The sequence below is a fragment of the Oikopleura dioica genome, chromosome 1 (genome assembly GCF_907165135.1).
Source record: "Oikopleura dioica chromosome 1, OKI2018_I68_1.0, whole genome shotgun sequence".
Lineage (NCBI taxonomy): Eukaryota > Metazoa > Chordata > Appendicularia > Copelata > Oikopleuridae > Oikopleura > Oikopleura dioica.
In genome coordinates, this window is record NC_137291.1 from 1023209 (window position 1) to 1035015 (window position 11807).

At 43.1% G+C, this 11807-nt stretch overlaps 5 protein-coding genes across 5 annotated transcripts; 4 read left to right on the forward strand and 1 right to left on the reverse strand.

The window, feature by feature from the left end:
* The first annotated feature begins 340 nt into the window (after positions 1-340).
* Positions 341-1983, forward strand: LOC145704217 (something about silencing protein 10-like). Its single transcript, XM_081781664.1, has 6 exons — positions 341-494; positions 547-648; positions 711-853; positions 897-1260; positions 1305-1661; positions 1827-1983. The coding sequence occupies exons 1-6, from the start codon at positions 374-376 to the stop codon at positions 1958-1960; spliced, it is 1221 nt and encodes a 406-aa protein (XP_081637790.1). The 5' UTR covers positions 341-373; the 3' UTR covers positions 1961-1983.
* A 163-nt stretch (positions 1984-2146) lies between these two features.
* On the forward strand, positions 2147-4297 carry LOC145704228 (putative carbonic anhydrase 3). Its single transcript, XM_081781675.1, has 5 exons — positions 2147-2220; positions 2895-3132; positions 3306-3767; positions 3824-3980; positions 4023-4297. The coding sequence occupies exons 1-5, from the start codon at positions 2208-2210 to the stop codon at positions 4197-4199; spliced, it is 1047 nt and encodes a 348-aa protein (XP_081637801.1). The 5' UTR covers positions 2147-2207; the 3' UTR covers positions 4200-4297.
* A 294-nt stretch (positions 4298-4591) lies between these two features.
* LOC145703640 (uncharacterized) lies at positions 4592-6818 on the forward strand. Its single transcript, XM_081781027.1, has 6 exons — positions 4592-5019; positions 5074-5758; positions 5802-5879; positions 5924-6409; positions 6453-6572; positions 6617-6818. Exons 2-6 carry the CDS (start codon positions 5084-5086, stop codon positions 6668-6670), a joined length of 1413 nt encoding a protein of 470 aa, XP_081637153.1. The 5' UTR covers positions 4592-5019; positions 5074-5083; the 3' UTR covers positions 6671-6818.
* Positions 6819-6914: 96 nt separating this feature from the next.
* LOC145695636 (protein disulfide-isomerase A6-like) lies at positions 6915-9206 on the reverse strand. Its single transcript, XM_081772638.1, has 7 exons — positions 9054-9206; positions 8586-8788; positions 8051-8537; positions 7828-8006; positions 7486-7751; positions 7322-7436; positions 6915-7275 (listed from the first exon to the last, which is right to left on the reverse strand). Exons 1-7 carry the CDS (start codon positions 9058-9060, stop codon positions 7189-7191), a joined length of 1344 nt encoding a protein of 447 aa, XP_081628764.1. The 5' UTR covers positions 9061-9206; the 3' UTR covers positions 6915-7188.
* Positions 9207-9239: 33 nt separating this feature from the next.
* Positions 9240-11751, forward strand: LOC145695635 (bone morphogenetic protein receptor type-1B-like). Its single transcript, XM_081772637.1, has 7 exons — positions 9240-9630; positions 9849-10089; positions 10133-10422; positions 10472-10533; positions 10614-11011; positions 11056-11380; positions 11531-11751. The coding sequence occupies exons 1-7, from the start codon at positions 9608-9610 to the stop codon at positions 11665-11667; spliced, it is 1476 nt and encodes a 491-aa protein (XP_081628763.1). The 5' UTR covers positions 9240-9607; the 3' UTR covers positions 11668-11751.
* Positions 11752-11807: the final 56 nt, after the last annotated feature.

Below are 11807 nucleotides of genomic sequence, written 5' to 3' on the forward strand. Positions count from 1 at the left end.
GGTTTTTATCTTTCGTTCTTTCTCTCCTTTTCTGATTGGCTGATTTTCTAATCTTTCTTTTTTCGAGAAATTGAGAGATTACTTATTTCTGACGGATAAATTTTCGCTAGAATTTCCTTCCGAAACGAAATGAGAGTACAGCTGTAACTCCAGAAGCCGCTTGCGGCTTCGAATAAAAGAAGACAAAAAAGCCGCGCTTTACTAGAAAGAAGATTCTTGTGAAAATATGATACATCGTCAGAAATGAGAACAAGTAATTTTATCTAGAGAATATCTTACAGAAAATTTCTCTAAAAATTCCAATTTTACTCCTGCTCTGAAACTACCATCAATGTTCTTTTCTTCCCTTTTACCCGCATGCATTCTTTTTAGAATGAAAAAGAGGCAGGCAGCAAAGCGAAATATCCGCGAAATCCGCTCCGACGACGAAGTTTCCGATTCAGATGTCGTCAACGAAACCGACAAATTCCACGAGAATATCGATCACGATTCTGGTAAGAAAGAAAAAAACTAGCTTTCAAGACTTTTCTTCATACTTATTTCAAGAAATCGAGGATGACTCCGAAAACGAAGAATTCGAAGTCGGAAAAGTACGAGGCCGCGACGATTCGGATGAAGAAGACGACTACGATTTCGAGGAAGGAACGCGTTTTCGCGGGAATTAATTCTAAAGCCCCTTTTTCGCTTCGAAAACGCGTAAAAAGAAGCAGAATCGAGCGAAGACGACGGACCAGCTTTGCCAAGTCGAGATGATTTCGGAGAACGACCGGACAGCTACTACGCCGATTCTGCCCAGCCAAAGAAAAAGAAGCAGAAGCGAGAGACGAAGGCAGAAGCAGCTGAAAGACTCAAGGTATTTCAGCCTTTGAAAAGGGTCTCCTTCAGATTGTTTTTAGGATGAGCGAGAAGACGCAGAATTCCGACTTGACGACGCGCACAACTTCCTCGAAGATGTCGGCGACACACTCTTAGACGATGACGAAGAAGAAGAAAAGCCAGAAGATGTTCCCGAAAAAGCGCTGGCGGAAATGGACATCAGCGAAAAAATGAAGCTTCTGAAGCGCCAGTCGCCGTTGCTTTTTCCACTCATCGCCGATTTCAAGCATTTTGAAAAAGAATTCACGGAAACTCTTTTGCCTCTTCAGAAGTTTTTGGGAGCAGAAGCGGACGAAGCATTTTCCGATTATTTGGTGAAGCGAATCAAGCTGATCAGATGCTACTTGTTGAATATCAGCTTTTACTTGAGATTGAGAGCAAAAGGTAACTTTTCCTCTTTTTCTTTTCTCGCTCAAACCTGTCTTTAGCGACCCCGAATCTCGACCAGCATCCAGTCGTCGAGAGACTCGCCCAACTGCGCCAAATAATCGACAAAAGCTCTTCCGACAAAGCTCAAGATTACGCTCGAGCCTACCTGGAAGCCGTCACTGCTGAAAACAAAATCAAGAAGATCGGAAAAGTCAAGAAAATCGAGGAAAGAAAAGAAGAGAGCGAGGAAAGCGCGGGAGAGGAGGAAGACGAGGAGGACAATGAGATGGACGAAATGAATGAGGAAGAAGCGGACGCGGACGGAAAACGAAAAGTCAATAGAAAGATTGAGAAGAATGTTGGGCTGCAGAAAGCGAGACAGAAGAAGAGACGCAATCCGAGAGTCAAGCATAGAAGTAAGAGCCTTTGTACTTAAGCCTGTAGTCAACGGGCTGTAATAACCTGTGTCGGGCTCTAAAAGGGCTCTTTCGGAGCCTGACTCAGGTTTTCTTCACTGGTTGTCCAGTCCAGAGGCCTTTTCTCATCTGTATCTTTTGACAAGCATTCATATTTGATTTTAGTGGCCTACGAAGACGCAAAGAAGCGAAGAAAAGGCGCCGTCCGAGCAGTCATCACCGACCAAAAGAAGAAATACACCGGCGAAGCGTCGGGCATCCGAGTTGGAATCAAGAAATCTGTCCGTATCAAGTCCTAAAATACAAACTTCCCAACTCAAAATTGAAATTTCAAGTGTTCTTTTTTTCTTGATAAGAAAGCCAAAAGTAACAGTTATATAAGTGCCTTGGTGATAGAAGCAATTTCTAAAAGCTCGCGGGCGAGGTTAGCTCAACATGTCCAAAAAAGTAGGGCGGTAGTTGCTGCAGGCATTTTTTTATCAGCACGTTCGCCGCACAAGTGCTCATTCTTTACCTTTGCGGAAGCTAAGAGAGAACCAACTAGCAATGAAACTCGCAGGTATGAGCAAGACTTTTCATGCAAGAGCGTCTATCCGAGCTTTCTATACGCGATCATTTGCTAAAGAGTTGCCACAAGGGCTCTTATCGGACTACCACTCGTCCGAGCTACGCTATTTACTAAAAGAAGTCGGCCTGTCAAGAAGTTAGCCCGAGTCTCTCGGATTCCTAGAAGATTTTGAACATGAATAATGATCAAATAGATGCGACAGAATGTTGTATTTCTGTTAAAGATATTGATTTTTGATTAATAATAGCGTTCAGTATTAAGCATACTGTCTGATCTACTCGAATCTGGTGCGAATTCGTTGAAGATTTCTTTGAGAATTCCATTTGAATTATTGAAAATTCACTCAAATAAGTTACTTCTTGTCATTTATCTTTTTATTGAAGGATTTTTTATAATTAAAATTTAGGATAAAGCGGGTAAATTCAATCTCAATTTCGTAACTAAAGCCGCTAAAACCCATCTTCCGGTCTCAGACCGTGCCATTCGAGTTCTACCACGGGCGAAGTTGATCCGCTATTCTGCCAAGATAAGCGCATTTTTGACATGCCGATGCTTCAGATTTAGAACTCGTGTTACCTAGTGGAGAGTTCTTGCTTTCTCAGCGGTTTATTCTCAAAACAAAGCTCCCTCTGGCTTGATTAAGGCTTTCTCTCAATTTTTTGTAGCAACTCTTTTTACCACCGTCCTCGGAGGCGCCGCAGATTACTCTTCGAACGGAGACAACTGGACTGGAACTTGTCAAACTGGCCAAAGACAATCGCCAATTCACATTGATGAAACCGGAAACGATATCATCACGAAAACAACCTTCCAAGATTTCAAGGTCGAAAACTACGATACTCCAATGAAATGGAAGGTTATCAACAAAGCAACCACGATCCAGCTTGAACCCAACGCCGGCAGGTATAATTTTGATCGAAGTTTTTTGCCTGTAAATAAAAAACAATATATCAACTCGTATTCTTTATTCTCATTATATATTGAACTCATTTCTATATCAAAACAGTGCGATCAGGGCACGGAAACCTGTGTTAAAATCCTGAGACAGGGTTCAAAAAGCTGATTATTGAATATAGCCCCGAGATGAAACTCACCGGTGGTTACCTTGGCTCCGAGTATAAACTCCTCCAAATCCATTTCCACTGGGACGTCAACGCCAATGGACTTCCCGTCGGGCCACAAGGCTCCGAGCATACTGTTACGAGAAAGGGGCAAACCGCAATCACCCCGTACCGTGGTGAAGTTCACTTTGTTCATGGCAAAGTTGGCGCCGACTTGAGCGACTTGAGCACTGCTGCTGGAGATGACCTTGCCGTTCTTGGTTTCTTCCTTGATGTTGATGACAGTCTGCCAAAGAGCTGGTTCGATTACACCCTTGATGATCTGATCGATGTCAATGTCCAAGACACTGCTTCTCCTCCAACGGCCGAGATTGAAATCGACTGGACCGCTTCATCCATGCTTCCAAAGGAACTCGATGGATTCTGGAGATACGAAGGTTCTCTAACAACTCCTACCTGCAATGAGATTGTCCGATGGTAAGTTAAAACTTTAAAAGGGGTACTTTATTTATCGAATTCATCGAATTATCTAGGACTGTCTTTGAAACCCCACTCACAATGAAACAAGCTTCCTGGGATAACCTTGTTAAATCCGTTGGATTAGCCGCTGACAACACCTCGCCCCATGTTCCTTCAAACTACAGAAATGTCCAGCCACTCAATGACCGAAAGATTTCTTACTACAAGAAGGTAATCGAGTCTTCCTCTTTTTTTTGTTGACACTCTATTCAGTCAAATGTCGTCGCTCCTTCATCTTCAAAGAAAAAGTTCGGCACCAAGGTTGCCTTCGGAACTCTTCCAATGAGCTACAAGGATCCATTGACCGGCCAGATGAGCACCAAGCTTCAGCAAGTGCAGAAGGTTCTCCTTTGCTTCGGAGAAGATGAGAAGCTTTGCATGTTCATGTAGAATAAACATTCTCGCCCATCTCGAAGAAAAAAATATCCATCAACTGATGTTGATTTAATAACTGAACTGACTAATAAAACGAAACCTTGAGTACTCAGCTAACACCAAAATTAATGATCGTGTTTTGTATTGAAAATCCCTTTTTGAACAGGTTTTTTTGTTAAAAATTGCATAAAAAATCAGTTTTATTTCCTTTTTGTCAGCTTTACTTTGAAGCGGGCCGTTCTGAAAGTTATCTCTTCCGCGGTAATCGTCGTTAATTAGCGACAGTATGAACAGGTGCGTTTGGTGTTGCAGGTAAAAGTCCCCGGGCAAGGTTTTGTGAGTCAAGATACGCTCCACCAGAGCAAAATAACTTCAGCTCATCCTCTTTTCCTCTGAGCACGAAAAATTCATCGAAAACTGCAAATCGGGTCATTCGATTCCTGCAAGAGAAAATGTCAACAAGGCGGCCAATTGATTTTGATACAGACAGAAGAAGAGTAAGATCACGATCAAGGAAGGAGCAAAATTGTAAAAGACTTATATTTTTTTGCGACAAGATTTTTATTTTTCGTCAAAAAAAACGTCGACTTTGAATATTTTTATTGAAGTCAATGGTTTAGCAATAATGAAATTAACGGAAGCAATTGATTGTTCTCAAGAACATTGTACTTAAAAAAGCATCTGTAATAATAAACTGAGCTCCAATCAGAGGAAAAGTTCTCGAGGAGGATCATCCGTCTAAACCGGATCAGGGCTATCAAGGAGAGCGCGGGAGGGCGCGGCCAAACTTTCAAAATGCAGAAAGAGAAATTGCAGAATTAGAAGACACAGTCAGGTATTCTTTCAATGATTTTTTCTTGACAGTACCGATGAGAATCTAAACTTTCAGAAGCTTGAATATGATTGATCCGAAGCCTTCTCCAGCGATCAGTATTGGAACAACAAGTTCGATGACTAATGGATCTGGAATTCGATCGAGAATTCCAGTGCCAGTTTCAAGGCCGAAATTTGAAAGTACCCAGAAAGAGCCTCGAAAGCTCCCTCCTCTCCTTCCCCAAAACTCGGAAGAAAAACGCGAACCCGGGCCGCCCCGATTTCGCCCACCAGAAGTCGACATCAACAGCTTGATGAACAAATTCTCCAAAAAAGAGCCCGTCCAACCAGCTGCGAAAAAGCAAGAAATCCTCCAGCGGCACAAAGACCTTGTCTCAACACATCTTCCAAAAAATCAACCAGCAGAGAAATTTCCTTCGCCACCCACGACTCCGAAGCAGCCTCCTTCGGGATTTCAACCAGTCGGGAATTCAAAACCGCGGCCGTTTGGTTTTTACAACCCTCCATCCGCAGAAACAACAGTTCCTGAGCCGCAGATTACAAAGACAATTCCGTCATTCCATGAGCAAGAGATGCAAAGTCCTGACATCTCAAGGGGTGCGCAAGAACACGAACAGCAAGTGCCAGAAATTAAGGGGGAAGAAGAAGAGAAGGATTTTGAAGAGTGGAATGAGCGATACAAAGATGTACGGGAGGAACACTTGAGCATTTTTGAGGAACAAGAGCAGATGTTTCAGGAGGTAAAGCGTATCCAAAATAAGCGTCCTTTAATCATTTATTTAGTTGAAAGAACAAGAAGAAGAATCGCTTAGAGAAGAATCCGAACATCACGACATAGAATATCAAAAACGTCTTCATCAGGTAACTTGAACCTTCCCTCCCTTTCCCCTCAAAACGAAAATCAGGATCTGGCAGCGATGGAAACGCTCGATTCAAATCCAATTACTTTGCGCAGCATCGCGGCTTCCGAAAAGCAACCCGAGCCGCAGCCGACAAAGGTCTCAAAACACAGCGATTCGGGATACAATTCCGTTTCCAAGACTTCCAGTTTTCGGGCTTACGAGTCAAGTCGAAATTATGAGCAGGGTTCATCGTCCGTCGGAGTCCGAAATTTCACGAGTAAAACAGAGAATTTTGCTGTAACTCAAAAAGCAGATCAGTCAAAATTAGATCCCCCGTTGCAGAGAACCGGCGAATCAAAAAGCTCTCCATGGCGCTCCAACCAATCAAAATCCTTTGAAGAAAAAGTTCAAGTCAGACAACGGCCAACGATGAGCTTTGACCCTCCAACCACTAGTTCAATTCCCGCCAGGAGCAGCACTTTTTCACCAGCTTCAGCGAGTAGATTCGGTCAAAAACAATCGATTGATGATTTGATCAAAAAATTTCACGTAAAACTTCTTTGAAAAAAGATCCTTTCTGAGCATTTTTTAGCCAAGGTCGGTCAAAACGCAGCCGCAAAAAGCTGCAGATTGGATGCCTCCTACTTTGCAGAGAATCAAGAAAAAACCCTGCGTGAAGAGCCGAGTCTCTGCGTTTGAAAACATTTCCGAGGTTCGAGGTTTCCAATCGGCTCCTCCTTTCAAATTGATTTTTAGGACCGGCCGGCAAATGATCCGCCTCAGCAGCAGGTCTTCAATTATCGAAGATAGCTCAACTTTACACCATTGTTTCTAAAGTACAATAACACAATTTACACTTAATTTATGCTGCTTATAAACTGCCTGCTCAATACATTAATCAATAAATGAACCGAAAAGCTCGGCTCAGCAAAATGTGCGGAAAACCTGAGTCAGGGTCTGAAAGATCGCTTATCAAAAGCCGCGTAGCTCTTGAAACCTCTTTCAGGACCCTGACTCAGGTTTTCTTCAAACTTTGCCGAGCCCAGGCGAAAAGTCTTTACAAAGGCATTTATTCAAAATCGCCTAGCACAGTTAAATAATCATTCCTAATTAGGAAAACTTACAATTCGCTATTTAAAAGCGAATGTTCTTTGCAGAATAGGTTCTTTCTAGGTATGTATATGTCAGAAAATGAGAAGTGAAATTGCAAGTTTTTTTCTAATTTGGTCTTACAAGTTATTGATGATAATTTTTCTCTAAAATATTATTATATACTTTCATATTGCACTTTTGGTCGATAAATGGAAAAGAAGGGAGGGAATGGCAATTTACAGTTCATCGATTCGGCGGCCCCACTGGTCGTATTCGCCGTCTTCTTCGTCGTCTCCCCAGTCGAAGTCGTCAAGATCGATGTCCTAAGAGTAGAAATTTAGTCGCTTGTAATCACGGGAGAGTACTTACATCTTCGTCAACTTCAAGTTGTCCATCCTTTCCGTCCCAGGCTTCGACAGTTAAAATCGGCACGAATTCTTCGAAGCTCGAAACAGCAGTTCCAGTCTTTCCATAAGCGATATTTCTAAAAGGCCATCAATCAGTGCAAAAGCTTTAGAGAGTGAAAGAACTACCTGAAAAACTCCTCCATTCCGCTCTTGCTGAATCCCTGGAGCATCTTGACGGCCAAGTGTTTTCTTGGATTAACGACGATGAGCGATGGGAAGTCGGAAACACCGAGTTGCTTCTCAAGCTCGGGCTGAGTTCCGACTGTGGTCCAGAGCCATCCCCACTTTTTGCGCTTGTAGACCTCGATCATATCTCGGATCAGCTTCAGTCGGTCGTTTCGGCCGGCAGCTTGGTCGTCCAAAATGTGGGGAAGGAAAGCAACAATGCACACCTTACAAATCATATTTAGACAAAGTTGAACATCAAGCACCCTTGGCGAGCTCTTTGGAGGGTGTAGCGATTTTTACCTGAGCATCGGTGCAGGCTTTATCGAGGGCATCCTTGCCAGTAAGCTCGAAAAGCTCTGGTGGATCGGCGACGTCTTCGAAGAGGATCATAGCTTGAGCGACGATGTCATCAGCAGTTCGGCCTCCATTGTAGTCCTCGACTCGACCATCGGGGTAGAAGATCTTGATCGTTGGGTAGCCTTAATTTTCGTTAGAAAGTTCGCTCCAATAATTCTCAATCTACCTTGGATTCCGTATTGTCCGGCGATTTGCTGAGCCTGGGTCGCATCAAGATGACCGAGTTTGACCTTTCCACCAGTTTCGGCGGCGACAGTATTTGCAGCTGATTTCCACTCGGGCTCCAATCGCTGACAATGGCCGCACCAGGGGGCGTAGAATTCAACGAGCCAGGGGTCGCCGCTCTCAATCACCTTCGATCGGAAGTTGCTTTCCGTGAGGATGGTCGATCCCTTTCCACTTTTGCCAGATTTGCCGGAAGAACCAGAAGATCCGCCGCTCGATTTGCCGCCAGAAGCCTTGTCCTTGGTCAACTTTCGGAGCTGCTTGAAAGCTTCGTCTCCCATGGCGTCAGCTGTTCGCTGCCCGTTGTAATCGATTGGTTTCTGCTTGTTGTAACCGAAGATTTTGATAGTTGGGAAGCCCTTGATTCCAAATGGAGCGCCGACAGATTGGTGCTGGGTCATGTCCACAGCTCCGACATTTACAGTTCCCTGAAAGAAGCCTCATTGAAGGCCTTATTCGAAATAATGTATCATTACCTTGAGTTCCTTTGCCAATTTTTTGTATTCCGGAGCCATGGATTTGCAATGTCCACACCAGGGCGCGTAAAATTCCACAATCCAAAGTTCATCGGATTTTGTGACTTTTGAAGCGAAATTCGACTGCGTCAATTCGACGACATCATCTGACGCAGAGTAAAGTGCGTTTGCCAAGCCCAAAACGACGCTTATCAGGCGCAAAACTAAAGAAAAAATTATAAAATGATAATATTTTTAAAATTCTCTGATCTAAAATAATTCCGATAACCTCTTAAAATCGGCGTTTTTTGAAAGAAAAGGTTCAAAATAGCGAAAATCAAGCTTAAAATTTGCTTTTTTATAAAATTTTATTATGAAAAATCTTCGATTTTCGAAGTTATTCGCTCTGAAATGCCAATTTTAGCAAGTTATTCTCCGTTTCCTTTCTCTTATTTTTATTTCTCTAGAAAAAAATAACGATTTTCTTACCCTTCATGACCACAATTCTCTAAAAAACGTAGTGAAGAGCGAATTTTGCCGAAAATTGAAATCCTGAACATGACGTGTTCATCTAGCGCGGAGCAAGCGTGACGTGTTACAAATGGCGCGCGCTGACTGGATTTCCTGGTGGCGCTAAGTTTAATTTTCAAAAGGGAAAATTGAAAAGGCAAAATTTGTGGTTCTCTGGAAAAGTAGTTAATTTGGGTTAAAAAATTGGCCGAATTCTTTCCGAAAGAATTGAAATCCATTGAAAAAATATACTAAAAAAATATCAATATTTTTTTTTTGTAAATTTAAATCTAATTTGTTCCACAAGAAAAAAAAATTATTATAAAAATACGAAAAAATAAAGAGATTCTGAATTTCGGTTTTTTTTTCTCTGAAAACGAGAGCGTGGGAAAATTCAAAGAGCGCGGGCGATTCGTTCCTTTCTCTTTCTCGTTTGCTCGCGGCGATTAAATTTATCCACGGAATTGAGAAAAAAGGAGAAATTCAAGGAAATTCATCAAGAGAAAAATGCTAGGCGAAAAGCTGAATGAATAATGAATACGCCACTTGAATGCAGGTAAATATTTTTATGCTATTTTTTGATTTCTAATTTTATGATTTTCCGATTATCTAAATTATTAATTTAATGCGTTGATGACCTTATTTTCAAGGTTGAAATATTCCTGTTCAATATTTTAATGTATTTTCTATTAAGAAAATTTAATAAAAAGTCGTAAATTTAATTTTTTTGAACTTAAAAAAGGGTGTCTCCAGTTAACTCACTCATAATTTCAGATGCTACCACAACTGCCCCAATGGAAAAGTCAACTCCACCTGCCCGGCCCTTGGAAAGTGCTACATCCATCTAGAATCAATTTCGAACAAAGAACACGAGCTCCGCGCCGGTTGTCTTCCTCCCCACAAAAGCGGCCCGATTCAATCCACGCTTGATGGAAACATTCCGCTAAATGCCTCTTTTATCGATCAATGCCACGAAAATGTGGATCACAATGACATTCCAAATCAAAATCTCAAGGTAAAATTCTCAAGCAAAAACCGATTCCCTAATCTCTTTTCAGTTACTCTGCTGCGACCCGTTAAAAGACGGAACACTCTGCAACGACAAACTGAACATGACCCCCGAAGCGTACGTCAAGCCACCCATGGCGGCTGAATTTTCGATGGCGATCGTCATCGTCATTTCTATCGGCGCCACTTGCGGAATCCTCCTCTTCGGGACGCTCTTCCATCGCTTCTACGAGTCGCGAAAGTTCAAGGCGAAAGCGCAAACGGGCCAAAGCGGCGATTTCAACTCGACGGAGAGCACTCGTCTTATGGACACGACCACGGGCTCCGGCAGGGGGACCAGGTTCCTTTCTTTTCTCGCGCTTTATTTGCTTTATCGCTTTCTTTTTTAGCAATCTGGCCAGACGAACCATCGCCAAGGACCTCTCTGTCTCGACACAGGATGCTATTGGACAAGGAATCCGGTTGTTAAGATCTTTCACCATTTTTATGCTTCCATTCATGCTCTTTCCCAATAGTTATCAACCCTCAAAAAAGGCCGCTTCGGCACAGTCTTCTCTGGCAGCTTCCGCTTCGACAAAGTAGCGATCAAATACTTCTTCCCGCAGTGCGAAGATTCCTTCCAAAACGAGACCGCGATCTTCCACAAGCCAACAATCAACCTCCGCGACGAGCACATCGTCGGCTTCGTCGCCTCAGACATTTTCCACTCGCCTCAGGGCGAAATCAAACGCATCATCGTGATGGACCACATCGCCGGTGGAAGCTTGAGAGATTATTTGACGATTAATGCGCCGAAAATTGGCGAAGAACATTGCTTGAAAATGTGCGAAAGTTTGGTCAAAGGGGTTTCTTTTCTGCACATGGAAATTAATGGGCAGAAGGGAAAAGAAAGCATCGCGCACAGGGACTTATCAAATACGTCTGTAATGGTAATGCAAGACTCCGGAAGCAGTTCCTTTATATACTACTTCAGATCAAGCCAAATGGACTCTGCTGCATCGGCGATTTCGGCCGTGCGTTTGCTCGTCCGATCCGCGAAGCCGCCGAAGAAGCCTCCAAGCCCGTCTTTTCTCGAGAACCAACTCTTCTTTACGCCCCGCCAGAGCACTTTCTCACGCGCGATCCCCTCCGCGGCCAGACTTTTGAAGAAATGACGGCGGCGGATGTTTGGTCGATGGGACTGCTTCTTTGGGAAATGACCAACGCTGTGGGGAATCTCGGCGGTTATTTTCCAGCTTATTTTTTGGAAACTGGGATTCCGCAAAATCGAAATTTTCAGTTCATGCATTCCCTGCACAGTACGTTTCGGTCATTGCTCGGAAACCTGTGCACAAACCTGAGTCAGGGTCCCGGAAAGCCGCGTAGTTTCACACAGTCCCTGACTCAGGGTTCTGCACAGGTTGCCGTGTACAAAAATAGGCTGGCTAGTAATAATCTTGAAATTTCAGCACAAAAAATCATTCCCGCTGAGCCGCATTTCAACCTTCTGTACAAAATGACGACCCAGTGCCTTACCTTCCGCTGGCAAGATCGCATCACTTCCTACAAAGCCCTCAAATCGCTCCAAGAACTCTCTTCCTCCTGACTTTTTATGACAAAGCTGTAGATTCAGACCTGCTTTACTAGCTATTTCTTTTCAAAATTGTGACTTGAAAAAAATAAACCAAAATTGCCTTTCAAAGATTCTTTGTCAAATTTAGCGTAGAACGCAATTCTGATAGGTTA